This window comes from Monodon monoceros, unplaced genomic scaffold, assembly GCF_005190385.1.
Source record: "Monodon monoceros isolate NGI ecotype Baffin Bay Population unplaced genomic scaffold, NGI_Narwhal_1 Super_Scaffold_12, whole genome shotgun sequence".
Taxonomy (NCBI): Eukaryota; Metazoa; Chordata; class Mammalia; order Artiodactyla; family Monodontidae; genus Monodon; species Monodon monoceros.
In genome coordinates this window covers 56,150,723-56,167,835 of record NW_021703768.1, presented here as the reverse complement: position 1 = coordinate 56,167,835, position 17,113 = coordinate 56,150,723, and the positions used below count along the sequence as shown (strand labels likewise).

The 17,113-nt window shown below is 38.6% G+C and overlaps 1 protein-coding gene across 4 annotated transcripts in view; it reads left to right on the top strand.

Annotated features, from left to right (window-relative positions):
- Positions 1-17,113, top strand: part of LOC114892938 (survival motor neuron protein) — a 45,628-nt gene that overhangs the window by 13,090 nt on the left and 15,425 nt on the right. For 3 of the 4 annotated variants that reach the window (XM_029218308.1, XM_029218309.1, XM_029218310.1), the window contains exons 2-7: positions 1,059-1,130; positions 2,828-2,947; positions 3,802-4,002; positions 4,152-4,307; positions 5,791-5,868; positions 6,960-7,070. In XM_029218308.1, coding sequence (XP_029074141.1) covers positions 1,059-1,130; positions 2,828-2,947; positions 3,802-4,002; positions 4,152-4,307; positions 5,791-5,868; positions 6,960-7,070 — 738 coding nt within the window. The remainder of the gene's footprint in view (positions 1-1,058; positions 1,131-2,827; positions 2,948-3,801; positions 4,003-4,151; positions 4,308-5,790; positions 5,869-6,959; positions 7,071-17,113) is intronic. The other variant, XM_029218311.1, reaches the window with a different exon arrangement.

Here is a 17,113-nt window from a genome sequence, read left to right as displayed (position 1 = left end):
GGGACCCAAGAACACAGTAAGCCCCACCCTGGGCTGCAGCTGTAAAAACCAGGACACCAGACGTAAAAACCAGGACACCAGATGTGCATAAAAGCTCCCCTCTGGGAGTTACTGCTGCTGTGGAGAGCAGCAGAGGGCAAAGATGGCCCTTGCTGGCTGGAGTGAGGCAGATGGCATAAAGATGGTGCTGCTAGCCTCCGTCCTTAGTGTCCCAGCAGGTCCCTAGATGTATGTTAAATTAAATGCCTACTCTGCAGGTCAGCACTTTACGATAAGTGAGCCTCTTTGACAGAAAGTCTGGGTGCCTCTCAATCCTCTGCTTCTGTGCTGGGTTGTTGGAGGGGAGGGGTGGTTCCAAGCATGGGAACCCTTTCAGTTCCTGTTCCCTCGTGGGTTTCGCGGACGTGAATCCCCTTGGTTTTTAAAGTTAGATGTTTTGGGGACTCATCTCTCAGGTGCTGCTCTTAAAACCTAGGGTGCCCAATTTGGAGTTCAGACCCGTTGCTCCTCAGGGAAAAGCTCCAGGTTGTGAGTTCACTCCTGACTGTGGGTCTCCACACCGGGAGAGGGGTTTATGGCAAGAGTGTTTCTCAGCCTCTCCTTCCCACTTCTGAATTTGTACTTTTTGTTTGTACTTCATGTTTTGATATTTTGTCATATTCATTTTATATTATTCTTTTGTGTGACAGTATGTCTTAAATCCCTGGTGGCTGGTTGTTTTCCCGCTCTGCCAAACTAAACCCTTTATCTGCTCTTAGAAAAGACTGAAACATGGATTACCCTTGAGCAGATCCACTTATGGTTGGTGGATAGGAATTAAATTGTGGAGTGTTTACTTCATGGCACTCTTAGAACATTTACGTATGTCTAGTTTTGGGGGTAATGTCCCATAATCTCTAAGCAGGTAGGCTTCTTGTGGTTTATTTAGGATTTAAAATACCCATTTTTAATGTAATTTCATTATGTCTGAATTAAGATAGCTCTTATTACTTGTTACTAACACATTTTTGATGAAATCCAACCAAACATGAATTGTTTTTATTCTTTACCCTTCCCAGAGTGATGATTCTGACATTTGGGATGATACAGCATTGATAAAAGCTTATGATAAAGCTGTGGCTTCATTTAAGGTATGAAATGCTTATTTATTCTTTTCCTTATTTCCTCATGTGTATACTCATTCAGGGAAAAAAATGATAGAATACTTACAGTAAAGTGTTAAAGTACATATTACTCAGTCTAATTTTGAAGATTAAAAGATAACAGGTTAGGGCTTCCCTGCTGGCGCAGTGGTTGAGAGCCCGCCTGCCGATGCAGGGGACACGGGTTCGTGCCCCGGTCCGGGAGGATCCCACATGCCACGGAGCAGCTGGGCCCATGAGCCATGGCCGCTGAGCCTGCACGTCCGGAGCCTGTGCTGCGCAACGGGAGAGACCACAACAGTGAGAGGCCCGCGTACCACAGAAAAAAAAAAAAAAAGATAACAGGTTAGATAAATTAGTTATCTTCCTTTAGAAGTTAGTGACCAGTCTATACGTCATCCCTTTAACAGAGGCAATTTAAGCACAGTTTTAAACATTTATAATTTTTAATGTGTTTAGACTGTATCGAACTATCAAAGTCTTCTAATTCAGATTAGTGGAAGGACAATCTGAATTATACTTTTGAAACATTTAACAAGCCTTTATTGAAATAATATTGAGGATAAATAGCCTAGTGCAGTAATGAATACTTGCAGAGTGTTTACAGTGTTCTAGGCACTGTTCCATGTCCTTTACATACATTAAATTAATGTAATCCTCCCAGACCCTATGAGGTATCAAGTCAAGTGTTCCTGATGGTGATGAATGTCAAGGAATATACATTTCTTTTGCAGGGCGAAGTCTATTTTTTTGTGGCTCAAACAAGACATTTACACAGTTGTCCAATATCATCATTTTCCCCACTGTCTAAGGTGCTTAGTCTTATTGAGCATCATACATGGGCCATCAGTAGTCCAGGCACAGAGCATACACTCATACAGAGCACCAAGCATGGAGTCCACTTCCATCCCTAGTCCCTCCTGTAGCATGAGGTAAAGGTCAGATCTGTATGTCATCCTTGAAGCTGAACTCTGAATTTGTCAATAACATGCTTTCCAACATACATTTAGACTAGAAATAACACTAATGCAGAGTTACCAAGAGAGTTCTATAAAACGCAGATGGGGCTCAGTGTGGGACGGGGTTGGCGATATTGCACGGGGAGGTAGACTGAGCAGAGAAAGAGAACTGATTTAGGCAAGAGATAGTTTACTTTTAATTGTGTTGCATTTGAGGTAAATGTGAAGATATGAAATTGGTAATTGGAAATGTTGAACTAAGGAGAAAAGTCAGAGCTGGATAATAGCTTTGGAAGTTTGTTTGCATAGAAAGTATAATTGAAGTAACAGGGATAGGTGATCATAAGCTGGTAAAGAAGGATGGCCAGTTCTTGTTGGGAATGCCCAAGTTTTAGACTTGATCAGAGAAATAATAAAAGCATTAGGGCCCAACATTGCTATGTCATCAAAAATGTTGTGACTATCAAAAAGAAGAATGATTGACAGAGCCTAACGTTACGGAAGGGTTGAGAGCGAGGAGACTTGCTTGTAAGGCTCCTTAGAGCTGATTATCAGATATATGATACCTTCAAGAGCAGTTTCTTAGCATGTGGGATGGTGAAGAGAGGAAATAGAAGCTATCTGAGGCGGTGGGGCCTGGAGACCAGTTTACAGTGACTGAGTTATACTGTGACTTTCTTAATATATCACCCTGTAACATGTACGTTTCTATTCATGTTTTCTTAGCACGCTCTAAAGAACGGTGACATTCCCGAAGTTTCAGAAAAACCAAAAGGCACACCTAAAAGAAAACCTGCTAAGAAGAATAAAAGCCAAAGAAAGAATACCACAACTCCCTTGAAGCAGGTTATTTTAAAACCTTGAGATTTAACTTCAAAGAATTTCTTGTTACTGTCCTTATTAAATAGTATAAAGTAGCTTTAAATTATTAGGACAGTGTTTTCTATTGACATAAAATTTCTAAAGCACCTATTAAACTTTCAATTGTTTAGGAACATGCATGTTAATATAAAGAATTAGGAGGAAATGATAAATACTAAATTCAGGACAGTGTTTATGTTGGGGGTAGAGGGGAGGAAGGCAGTGCAACTTGGAAGAAGTACCTGAAGGCTTAAACTGAACTGGCAGTGTTTGACTTTTCTAAATCTGAGAGAGGTATCCTTTTTTTTTCCTTCAAAAATCCTAAAACTGTTAATACCTGGGGACCAGATATTCTGGGTAGAGTCATTTCTGCTATTTAAAACAGTCCACATAGAAGCTAATTATTTTGGTGTCTCATTAGTTGCTTTAGTTTCATCATTACCAAGGGGGAAGAGAGCTGATGTGTGATAAGCACATGCTATGTGCTGGGCTAGCGTACTGGACACTTTACATGCTTCCCCTCTTTTCTGTTCTTCACAACAAATATGTGAGGCAGATTATACTACACCCACTTAACAGATGAGGAAAATAAGACTCAGGGAGATTAAGAAACTGGTCCATGATTATATAAATGGCAGGACTATGTCATGTTATATTTATATCAGAATTCAGATTTCTGTGGTTTTGGACCTAAGTTTTTTCACTATAACATTCTGCCTCCCAGAACAGTTAACCGGAGACTGTCCCCTCCACCCCCAACCCCGCTCCACCCAAACAAGATTATAGTTTACCCTCTTTTAAAGAAATGTGCGTGTGTCTATCTTTGGTTTCTCTTATAGTGGAAAGTTGGTGACAAATGTACTGCCATTTGGTCAGAAGATGGCTGTGTTTACCCAGCTACCATTGCTTCGATTGACTTTAAGAGAGAAACCTGTGTTGTCATTTACACTGGATATGGAAATAGAGAGGAGCAAAATCTGTCTGATCTACTTTCCACAACCTCTGAAGTAGCTAATAATATAGAACAGAATGCTCAGGAGGTAAGGATAAAAAAAAGGAATTCTTGGAAGCAGAAACTAGATGAGAAATTAAGCAGTATAATGGGTTGTCGGTTTGATCCACTGAAGCATTATATTTTTCTTAATGATGCCTTTATAACAAAAGTACATGTATTTCTTTCTCTTAAAAGAATGAAAATGAAAGTCAAATTTCAACAGATGAAAGCGAGAACTCCTCCAGGTCTCCTGTAAATAAACCAAATAGCATCAAGTCAAAAGCTGCTCCATGGAACTCTTTTCTCCCTCCACCACCCCATATGCCAGGATCAGGTCTGGGACCAGGAAAGGTAAACTACCCAGAAAAGGTTTCCCAGGAAATAGTTAATATAGTATTGGAACATTCAGCCCCTCCATTAAGTGACTTGTAGCTTTTCTCACGAAACTTTTTTTTTTTGGCTGTGCCCTGCAGCTTGCAGGATCTTAGTTCCCGGACCAGGGATTGAACCCGGGCCACCTGGACTGCTAGGGATTTCCCTCATGAAACTTTAGTAGCTTTCCGTAGATGCTGTAAATACATACCTGAGAATTCTTTGTAAAGGAAATAAGATAGTAATGCAGAATAGTTTATAATGAAAGCCTTTCCTAACAATTTTTATAGAGTATTAGGTATATTAGAGTAATAGCAAACTTTTGGAGATTGATATATATACTCTACTATGTGTAAAATAGATAACTAATAAGAACCTACTGTATAGCACAGGGAACTCTACTCAATGCTCTGTGGTGACCTAAATGGGAAGGAAATCGAAAAAAGAGGGGATATATGTGTATATGTATAACTGATTCACTTTGCTGTACAGCGGAAACTAACACAACATTGTAAAGCAACTATTCTCCAATAAAAATTAATAAAAAAAATAGTTTAGCAAACTTAAGTTGGAAAGTATAATATTTTATCATCAGCTGGATGTTGTGCTGTAGTTCTCTGTGTCACTTGTATAAGGTATATAAAAATTGGAAGAGAACACAGTATTTACATCTGATACAGGTGAAATCCAAAGAAGCTCCCAGACTGTTCTGTAGAGCAAAATGTAAATGCTGTTTTTATTCATGATTCTTTTGGTTATCAGTAGCAAATCAACTTAAACAAAAAGTATTTTTACTTTAGGTTATATCATGGAATCAAAGTCCCTGTCCAGTAGTTTTGTATAAAGCATTGATTTCTTCAGGCAGTGATAATAATAAAGATTTTTAAAATCAAGCATGACATTAAAACTTTTCCTTAGGATTCCCTGTTGAGAGCTTCCTTATTGAGGTTTATATTCTATTACATTTTTCAGAATGGTCAGACCTCTTAATTTATATACATAATAAACATGCTTCATTGGTCTCAGGGGGCTGATTTTTCTTGTTAAGTGAGAGACGCTAATTTTTATAATACATGCTCTAAATTAGCATATGTAATTGAAAGGACATCCAATAGATTATGCAATTTAATTAATGAAATTGCGGGAGATATGGTCTTTTGGTCTTTTATGATGGAAATGTCTTGCTGAGTATACGGTCTCTGATTTATTAGGTAATTTAAATTTTTTCTTACTTTGGCTTCACTGCCTGAATGTCTACATAGAAAGGAAATGAGAAAAATCTAAATGTATGAGTATATATGACTTCAGCATTTGGTACGTGAAATTCTACTTAACCGTTTTGATATGAATAATATAGATATTATTCTGGACAATTATTTCGATTCTTTTGACCTTGAATTCTTTTTTGCTCTTTACATATTGAAACTGTTAAATTGGTCTTTCTTTGAAATGTTCTTTACAGCCAGGTCTAAAATTCAGTGGCCCGCCGCCGCCACCCTTCCCGTCATGCTGGCTGCCTCCATTTCCTTCTGGACCACCAGTAAGTGCAAAAGAATTCAGATTAAACTTCGCTTTCATACACAGTATGGGATTTAGCAGAACATAGGTAGTTCGGAAATGTCACAGCCAGGTTCTGATGGGTAAAAATTCGGACTAAACTTCAGGGTTTTTTTTTGGTTTTGTTTTTGTTTTTTATTTTTGGCTGCGTCGAGTCTTCGTTGCTGTGCGCGGCTTTCTCTAGTTGTGGTGAGCGGGGGCTACTCTTCATTGCGGTGCCCAGGTTTCTCACTGCGGTGGCTTCTCTTGTTGTGGAGCACGGGCTCTAGGCGCGCGGGCTCAGTAGTTGTGGCTCGCGGGCTCTAGAGCGCGGGAGCAGTTGTGGCACACGGGCTTAGTTGCTCTGCGGCGTGTGGGATCTTCCCCGACCAGGGCTTCAACCCGTGTCCCCTGCATTGGCAGGCGGATTCTTAACTACTGCGCCACCAGGGAAGTCCCAGGGTTTTTGTTTTTAATGACCTTCTGCTCCCCAGACTCAGTCCTCTTATAGCCCGTATTATTCATGCTTCCTTCCCGGCAGCAGTATCTCATTCTAAGGGAGATAGCGCCTATCCAAAAGGATTTATTTACACCATACCTTAAGATTAATGTTTTACCCTTCCAGGCATGGTCTGATCACGTAGACTGTCCAGATATCAACAATAGGCAAAATACAAAGACACTTTTTGGCAGACTGCATTGGGGTGGGGGCAGTGCAGATGTTCTAGCCAGAACTTTTACTTGAAATGCTGTGTGGGTGTTTTTTGAGGAAAACCATAGAAGTATTTATCCTTTGTCTTTTACCTATAGCTTCATCATGGAACAGAAAAATAGGTCTAATGAAAGCAAAATGTTTAAATATTTTATGTGACCTGTTGCCTTTTGATTCTTATTCAATTTAATTTTATTGGTCTCTTGTTGTTGTTACTGGTTGGCTTTCTCCAAATCCCAGATTTTTAAAAAAATTTTAACTAGGAGATGACATGGAATGTAGGGAAAGATACAACTAACATCCAGCATTCTGTACATAAAATAGGTTTCCAGACCTTATGTTTTTGTCTACTGATTTTAAAGTGTATCTTTCTCCGTTTCCAGATAATTCCCCCACCACCTCCTATGTGTCCAGATTCTCTGGATGATGCTGATGCTTTGGGAAGTATGTTAATCTCTTGGTACATGAGTGGTTATCATACTGGTTACTATATGGTAAGTGATCACTCAGCATCTTTCCTGACAGTCACTTTGTGGTTTTGTGACTTTGTTTCGTTTGTGACTAAAAAGTGGTTTCTTATGTTAGGTAGATCCTAAGAGTTGAAAACTATAGGCAGGTTCAGTTCCAGACCACTGCAATGAAGTGAGCATCACAATTGAGCGAGTCATGAATTTTTTGGTTTCCTAGTACGTATAAATGTTATGTTTACACTATACTGTATTCTAGTACGTATGTAATAGCATCATGTCTTAAAAGCAGTGTACATACCTTAATTTTAAAATATTTTATTGCCGAGAAAAGCTAGCTACTATCTGACAACACAGGGTTGCCCCAGCCTTCAACTTGTGCAGAATACAGTATCTGCAAAGTACAATAAAGCAAGTTATGTCTGTACCTTACAGTTTTAAACAATACAGCTGTCTACGGCTAAAATTACTCTTGTATTGTCCCCACTAAGTATAGTTGTAGTGCATTGAAAAATCTTTCATATTATTAGGTTATTTTTATTACAGTTGGCCCTCTGTATCCATGGGTTCTGCATCCATGCATTCAACCAACTGTGAATGTTCGAAGAAAAAAAATTCCAGAAAGTTCCAAAAAAGCAAAACTTGAATTTACTGCATGCTGACAACTATTTACATAGCATTAGATATTATAAGTAACCTAGAGATGATTTAAAGTATATGAGAGGATGTGCATAGGTTACATGCAAGTACTGTGCCATTTTATATAAGGGACTGGAGCATCCGCCGATTTTGGTGTTCAGTGGCAGGGCAGGATGGGGGTGTATCCTGGAACTCATCCCCCACCCCATGGCTATCAAGGGACGAATGTGTACATTTTCTAATTTAATGAAACTTTTTCTAAATTATTTTCTAATCTCATTAGTCTTTCTATTTTGATTTGAAATAAAATGGGTTGTAGGAGAGGGAAAAAGGAAGGATAATACCCCCAACTCCCCCACCCCACCCCCAAGTAAAAGGAAAAGAAAGACAAAAAAATAAGTTATTTTTGTGCACAGTGAAAGTCTGGTGTGATAAATGCCAAACTGGACCTTAGGGACTGAGGCTCCAAACTTCTCGTTTTATGCATCTATCTGTTGCAGACATGTTCTATTGTAATTTAGCAGGAAATTTTAAAGTTTTTAAAAAATGAAACTAATATGGCATGCTAAGATTATGATGTGATACTTGAATTTTTAGTTAACTAATATATAGAAGAAACTAAACAACTGACTTGAAGATGTAATTTTATAAGTATATCATCTGTACATTCCTCCACCAATATGCTTACTTTAAAGCTACTGTTCAGCTGTTGTATAACCCTGATATATTTGTACGGTATGATGAAGTTGCACTTTTAATGACCGAAATGATAATGGAAACTAAATTAATAGTTCGTAATGTGTTTTGAGACCAGTCATCTGATAACCTTCGAAGCTTCCCCCTTCTGCACTTCAAATTTCTCTGCATGTTTTCTGTAAATTATGAAATATAGTTGTTTCTCGGTATCTGCAGGCGATTGGCTCCAGGATCCCTGCAGGTACCAAAATTCAGGGATGCTCACGTCCCTTATAGAAAATGGCGTACTACTTGCATATAACCTACACACATCCTCCTGTGTACTTTGAATCATCTTTAGATTACTTATAATACCTAATACAATGTAAATGATATGTAGGTAGTTGCTGGTATGTAGCAAATTAAAGTTTTGCTTTTTGGAACTTTCTGGAATTCCTTTTTTCTAATATTTTTGATCTGCAGTTGGTTGAATCCTCAGATGTGGAATCTGTGGATACAGAAGGCCAACTGTATTTTGAAAAATAATTATATATAAAGTATTGGCATAAGTTATGTTTATTATTTTTTGTGTGTGTGTGGTATGCGGGCCTCTCACTGTTGTGGCCTCTCCCGTTGCGGAGCACAGGCTCCGGACGCGCAGGCCCAGCGGCCATGGCTCACGGGCCCAGCAGCTCCGCGGCACGTGGGATCTTCCCGGACTGGGGCACGAACCCGTGTCCCCTGCATCGGCAGGCGGACTCTCAACCACTGCACCACCAGGGAAGCCCAAGTTATGTTTATTTTTAAATTTTTTAGACAGGAAAGATAGAGGGGGCAAAATTCATCCATAGTTCTAGTACCCAGATGTACCATATTTTGCCTTGTTTTCAGGTTCATATCATGCAAAGGTTCATGGCTTTGTTTGGTTGTTGTTGTTAGTGTAAACTTTTTATTGAAATATGCAGGCAGAAGAGTACACATACTAGAAGTCCACAGATTGATGAATTTTCACAAAGTGATCACATTTGTGTAATCAGCGCTAATATCAAGAAAAAGACCACAATCCTGAAGCTCCCTTTCATCCCCTTCTGGTCATTACCAATCCCCTTCCCAAGGGTAACCCTTTTCCTGACTTATAATGCCATCAAATTTTTTAATTTTGTGAATAGAATCACACATATACTCCTTTATGCCTGGCTTATTTTGCTCAACACTTTGTGAGATTAATCTACATTGTTGTGTGTGGTTGTAGCTGTAGTTCATTCCATTGTATACATATACCATAATCTGTTTATTCATTTTAACTGTTGACGGACATTTGGTTTGTTTCCAATTTGGGGCTATTAAATATTTTTAATAATTAAGCTTTATTAAGATACAATTTACATGGTATACAGATCACCCATTTAAAGTGCACAGGTCAGTGGTTTTAGTTTTTATTATATTCACAATTATGTAGCCATCACTATAATCAATTTTATTTCATTTCATTTTGTTTCATTTCATTTTATTTGTTTTTGGTCACACTGCACAGCATGTGGGATCTTAGTTCCCTGACCAGGGATTGAACCTGCGCCCCCTGCATTGGAAGTGCAGAGTCTTAACCACTGGACCGCCAGGGAAGTCCCTACAATCAATTTTAGAATAATTTCATTATCTACCCCACAACCCCAAGAAAATCACATACCCTCATTTTCCCCAACCTCCCAGCAGTAGGCAATGACTAAACTACTTTCTATCTTCTTTTGGATTTGCCTATTCTGGACATTTTAAATAAATAGAATCATACTGTATGTGATCTTTTGTGTGTATCCTTTTTCACTCAGCCTAATGTTTTCTAGATCCATCTCTGTTGTAGCATGTATCAGTACTTCATTTTTTATTGCCGAATAATACTCTGTTGTGTATACCACATTTTATCCATTTGGGTTGTTTCCACTTTTTGGCTGTAATGAATAATGCTGCTATGTACATTCGTGTACAAGTTTTTGTGAGGATGTACGTTTTCATTTCTCTTGGGTATATACCTAGGAGTGGAATTGCTGGATCACATGGTATGTGAAGGTTCAGCTTTGGTAGGTAACCAAACCAGAATACAAGTGTGGTGTTGTTGTTTTAATAATTTCAGACTTACAGAAAAGTTGCAAAAATAGTACAAGAATTTCCATGTGTAGGTTCCCCAAATGTCAACTTTTTACCCCTTTAGGTTTCTCATTCATTTCATTTTTCCTTCTCTCTCCTCTCTCTTTCTCTGTATCTATCTATATTTTTCCCCCCGAAGCTATTCGGAATCAGTTGCAGATACAGTGCCCCTACCATTTAAATACACTATGTATTTCCTGAAAGCAAGAACATTCTTTTGTATAATCACCATATAGTTATCAAATCAGGAACTTAAATCGATTAATACTGATACTATGATCTTATCTACTGGCCTTATTCAAATTTTGCCAGTTGTCTTATGAGTGTCCTTTACAACAAAAGAAAGTTGTTTTTTAATCTAGAATTCAGTCCAGGGCCACGTGTTACCTTTTGTTGTCATATCTCTTTAGTCTTATGTGACTGACTTTTTAAATATAGTTTTGTTCTCATACCATTTACATTGTTTTGTATCCTTTAAAAATATATATTTGTTAATTACAAGTGATAAATGTAAAACCTTGTAAAATTTTCAAAAATTAAAGATGAGACAAAAATCCTGTTGGTGATCAAAGCCATGCCCATAAATTGGGAGACTGAGATTGACATATGTACACTACTATATATAAAATAGATAACTAATAAGAACCTACTATACAGCACAGGGAACTCTTATTCAATACTCTGTAATGACCTATATAGGAATAGAATCTAAAATAGAGTGGATATATGTATATGTATAACTGATTCACTTTGCTCTAGAGCAGAAACTAACACAACATTGTAAATCAACTGTACTCCGATAAAAATTAATTAAAAAAAAAAAAAAAGCCAGGCCCAGTTTCTACCCTTCTCCAGAGGTCACCACTGATATTAGTTTGCCGTATAGCCTATCAAAATCTCTTTCTCTGTGTTCAGGTATATATGAGTGCTCATAAGAAATGTATTGTTTTTATGTTCATCTTGCTATATATAAAGACATTCTGTAAGAGTTTAGTTCAGGATTTCCCTGGCAGTCCAGTGGTTAGGACTCCGTGCTTCCATTGCAGGGAGCACAGGTTCGATCCCTGGTTGGGGAACTAAGATCCCGCATGCCACGTTGTGCAGCCAAAAAAAAAAAAAAAATGAAGTTGGCTTTTCTTACTCGTCATTCTGTTGGTGACCAATTTCACTAAATTTACTGACCATTTACTTCAAATATATTCTTTCTAACTTCCCTGGTGATCACATCATTTCTCTCCTCCGCTTCATAGACGAACTTCTTCAAAAAATTATCTCTGGGGGCTTCCCTGATAGCACAGTGGTTGGGAGTCTGCCTGCCGATGCAGGGGACACGGGTTCGTGCCCCAGTCCGGGAAGATCCCACATGCCGCGGAGTGGCTAGGCCCGTGAGCCATGGCCGCTGAGCCTGTGCGTCCGGAGCCTGTGTTCCACAACAGTGAGAGGCCCGCGTACCACCAAAAAAGAAAACATTATCTCTAGTTGTCCTCTTTACTTCCTTATCTCACATTCTCTTCAGGCCTGTCAGGTAGACTTCTGACTTTCCTACTGTATTGAGATTTTTTTTTTTTTAAAGATTGTTTTTAATTAATGAATGAATTTATTTTGGGCTATGTTGGGTCTTCGTTGCTGCGTGTGGGCTTTCTCTAGTTGCAGTGAGCGGGGTCTACTCTTCGTTGTGGTGCGTGGCTTCCCATTGCGGTGGCTTCTCTTGTTGCGGAGCCCAGGCTCTAGGCACGCGGGCTTCAGTAGTTGTGGTGGGCGGGCTTAGTTGCTCCACAGCATGTGGGATCTTCCCAGACCAGGGCTCGAACCCATGTCCCCTGCACTGGCAGGTGGATTCTTAACCACTGTGCCACCAGGGAAGCCCTGTATTGAGATTTTACCTCCAGATTGCTGACTCAGTGGTCAGTTCTCTGCTTTATGTCTCTTACCTCTCAGCAACATTTTAATATATTTGACTACACTTTTGAAAGACTTTTTTCTCCTGCCTTTGGTAACACGTTTTAATCTACTAGTCATTACCTTCTTCCTTGGCTGCTCCTTTTAGACTCCTTTAACAGCTTTTCCTCCTCTACCCAATATCTTTGTGGGATTCCTTATGCGCAACCCATAGCCCCCTTCTCTTCTCTAACTATAAACTCTCACTAGGTGACCTCATCTGCTCTAGGACTTAAAATGGCATGTCTGTACTGGAAGTTCTCAGATGTCTAGCTCTGAATTTGAGACTTGTTTATCCAACTGCCTATTTTCCCTCACCACATGGATGTCTGTTAGGTACATCTCAAACCAAATATAGCCAAAACTGAACGGTTAGTGTTATTTCATACACCTCTATTCCCACAGCCTTTCCATCTCAGTAAGCAGTAACATTGATGCACTAGCAACACCAGTTTCTCAAGCCACAAATGTGGAGTTAGCGTTGATTGATTCCTCACTTTCCTTCACTTTTTTTTTTTTAACATCTTTATTGGGGTATAATTGCTTTACAATGGTGTGTTAGTTTCTGCTTTATAACAAAGTGAATCAGTTACACATATACATATGTTCCCATATCTCTTCCCTCTTGCGTCTCCCTCCCTCCCACCCTCCCTATCCCACCCCTCCAGGCAGTCACAAAGCACCGAGCCGATATCCCTGTGCCATGCGGCTGCTTCCCACTAGCTATCTACCTTACGTTTGTTAGTGTGTATATGTCCATGACTCTCTCTCGCCCTATCACAGCTCACCCTTCCCCCTCCCCATATCCTCAAGTCCGTTCTCCAGTAGGTCTGTGTCTTTATTCCTGTCTTACCCCTAGGTTCTTCATGACATTTTTTTCCTTAAATTCCATATAGATGTGTTAGCATACGGTATTTGTCTTTTTCTTTCTGACTTACTTCACTCTGTATGACAGACTCTAGGTCTATCCACCTCATTACAAATAGCTCAATTTCGTTTCTTTTTATGGCTGAGTAATATTCCATTGTATATATGTGCCACATCTTCTTTATCCATTCATCCGATGATGGGCACTTAGGTTGTTTCCATCTCTGGGCTATTGTGAATAGAGCTGCAATGAACATTTTGGTACATGACTCTTTTTGAATTTTGGTTTTCTCAGGGTATACGCCCAGTAATGGGATTGCTGGGTCATATGGTAGTTCTATTTGTAGTTTTTTAAGGAACCTCCATACTGTTCTCCATAGTGGCTGAACCAATTCACATTCCCACCAGCAGTGCAAGAGTGTTCCCTTTTCTCCACACCCTCTCCAGCATTTATTGTTTCTAGATTTTTTGATGATGGCCATTCTGACTGGTGTGAGATGATATCTCATTGTAGTTTTGATTTGTATTTCTCTAATGATTACTGATGTTGAGCATTCTTTCATGTGTTTGTTGGCAGTCTGTATATCTTCTTTGGAGAAATGTCTATTTAGGCCTTCTGCCCATTTTTGGATTGGGTTGTTTGTTTTTTTGTTATTGAGTGCTTGAGCTGCTTGTAAATTTTGGAGATTAATCCTTTGTCAGTTGCTTCATTTGCAAATATTTTCTCCCATTCTGAGGGTTGTCTTTTGGTCTTGTTTATGGTTTCCTTTGCTGTGCAAAAGCTTTGAAGTTTCATTAGGTCCCATTTGTTTATTTTTGTTTTCATTTCCATTTCTCTAGGAGTTGGGTCAGAAAGGATCTTGCTGTGATTTATGTAATAGAGTCTTCTGCCTATGTTTTCCTCTAAGAGTTGATAGTTTCTGGCCTTACATTTAGGTCTTTAATCCCTTTTGAGCTTATTTTTGTGTATGGTGTTAGGGAGTGATCTAATCTCATACTTTTACATGTATCTGTCCAGTTTTCCCAGCACCACTTATTGAAGAGGCTGTCCTTTCTCCACTGTACATTCCTGCCACCTTTATCAAAGATAAGGTATCCGTATGTGCGTGGGTTTATCTCTGGGCTTTCTATCCTGTTCCATTGATCTATCTTTCTGTTTTTGTGCCAGTACCATACTGTCTTGATTACTGTAGCTTTGTAGTATAGTCTCAAGTCAGGGAGCCTGATTCCTCCCACTCCGTTTTTCGTTCTCAAGATTGCTTTGGCTATTTGGGGTCTTTTGTGTTTCCATACAAATTGGGAAATTTTTTGTTCTAGTTCTGTGAAAAATGCCAGTGGTAGTTTGATAGGGATTGCATTGAATCTATTCCTTCACTTTTTATAACCAATTTGTAAGAAAGTTCTGTTGACTATTTCCATACAGATCCTGAATCAATGCACTTTGATTTCTCTCCACTAATACCCATTCAAGATACTATCATCTCTTTTTTTAACCGAGATATATTGGCTAAAAGTTCGTTCAGGTCCCCATTTCTTTTAATTGCATGGATGTACCACATTGTGCTTATCCATTCATCAGTTGATGGACATTTGGGTTGTCTCATCTTTTTGGCTACAATGAATAATTCTGTTATCACCATTTGTGTATAAAATGTTGTATGGATGTATATTTTCAGTTTTCTTGGATATATATTTAGGTGTAGAATTGCTGGCTCAAAAGATCGCTGTAGCGGAACCATGGTCAGGGAGCTAAGATCCCACATGCCTCTCGGCTAAAAAAACAAAACATAAAACAGAAGTGATATTGTAACAAATTCAATAAAGACTTTTAAAAAGTGGTACACATAAAAAAAAGTCTTTAAAGAATAAATAAGTAAATAAAGTGACTGCACCATTTTATTATAACCACCAGCGATGTGTGAGGGTTCCTATTTCTCCACATCGTCACCAACACTTACTATTGTCTCCTTGTTTGATTTTAGCCATCCTAGTGGGTATGAAGTGATACGTTTTAATGGTTTTGATTTGCACTTTCCTAATGAGTAAACGATGTTGAGCATCTTTTCATGTGCTTGTTGGCCATTTATATATCTTTTTTAGAGAACTGTCTATTCACATCCTTTGTGTATTTTTTAAATAGGTTGTTTGTCTTTTTGTTGATGAGTTGTAATAGCTCTTTATATATTCTGGATAAGACATCATTATCTCTTACCTTACTGCAGCAGATCCCAAGTATTCTTTTTGCTTATGAAATTTCACGTCCCATCCTGCCAAATCCATTCTGAATACAGCAGCTAGAGTGATATTTTATTTTTTCAAATATTTATTTATTTATTTGCATGGGGTCTTAGTTGCACCATGTGAGATCTTTAGTTGCACCATGCAGACTTCTTAGTTGTGGCATGTGGACTCTTAATTGCAGCATGCATGCAGGATCTAGTTCCCCGACTAGGGATCGAACCCGGGCATTGGATGCATAGAGTCTTACACACTGGACCACCAGGGAAGTTCCTCCACACTCTTCTTACTCAGTACACTCCTGCAACACTGGCCTCTTTTCTTGCTCATGTCCAGATTTATACCTTCTTCTGGGCCTTTGCACTCATTATTCTTTAGTCTGGAAAGCTGTTACCCTGTATTTCACTTGTCTGGCTTGTTGCTCAGATCTCAACTGAAATTTCATCTTCCTGATTAAGCTAGAAGTGATCCGCCCTCATTCTCTATTATATCACCCCACTTAGATTCTCTGTGTGGCATTTATCGTTCTTGGTATGATTTTCTTTACCTGTTTATCTGTCTCCTTCCAGTAGAATGTTGAGCTCCACGGGAGCAGGGACCTTGTCTGTCTTATAACCTTGGATCTTTAGCATCTGGAATAGTGCCTGGTTCATAGTAAGTCTGGTTCAGAATAAGTTCATCATTTGCTAAATGTTGAACATTAGCAAGTTTTTCCTCTGGTAATTAGATAACCATTCTTATATATAAAGCTTCTTGCAGATTATTTCCTTATGACATCTGGAAGTATCATTATTGGGTCAAAAAGTATAAACATTTTATTTTAGTTTAGTTTTTAAACATTTTAGTAGCTTTTGATACTGTTGACTGCCTTTCCACAATTCTTTCCATGTGTATTGCCACTGGCGCAACTTGAAAATGTTTGTTTTACCACAGCCTTAAATAGTTATACACCTTATTGCTTTCTTCTTTGATAACTCTAGCAGCAGTTAAAAAATATGAATGTTCTAACGTGTCAGAATATATTTGATTTGAAGGATGACCTGGATGAAAATTAAAGTTGGTTAATTGTACTCATAAACATTCATATTTCACATACTTGATTGTACTGTTATTAAAACCTAGCAGATTTTCAACAGACTTTGAACTCTGGTCCTAACCAACAAAATGCAGATGTTTCTGTTTCTTTTGTGAGTTCAAGCACCAGTTCCTAGGAAAGCAGCCTTGTCCAGTGTATATGCCACAAATTCAGGGCTAAGCTATGATTAACTTGTTCCAGAGAAATGATCTTTACTTTTTGCAGTATTATTTGTATATCTGCATAAATTAAAATATAAACCTATGTTCATATTCAGAAGTGTAAACAAATTGCCATTTCCTAGATCTTGCATTTTTGTCTCTTGGAAATTTTTACCATTAAAAAGATAAAGCTACTGTTCATTGTCATGTTTTCCAATAGCTTATGTGTGTTTTAGAGAGCATTGCCTTCAGGTAGCGATTCTTAGCCATTGCTCCACAGAAGCATACATGATTGACAACTTTTCCATTACTAACCTGTTCCCATAAGAGCAGCC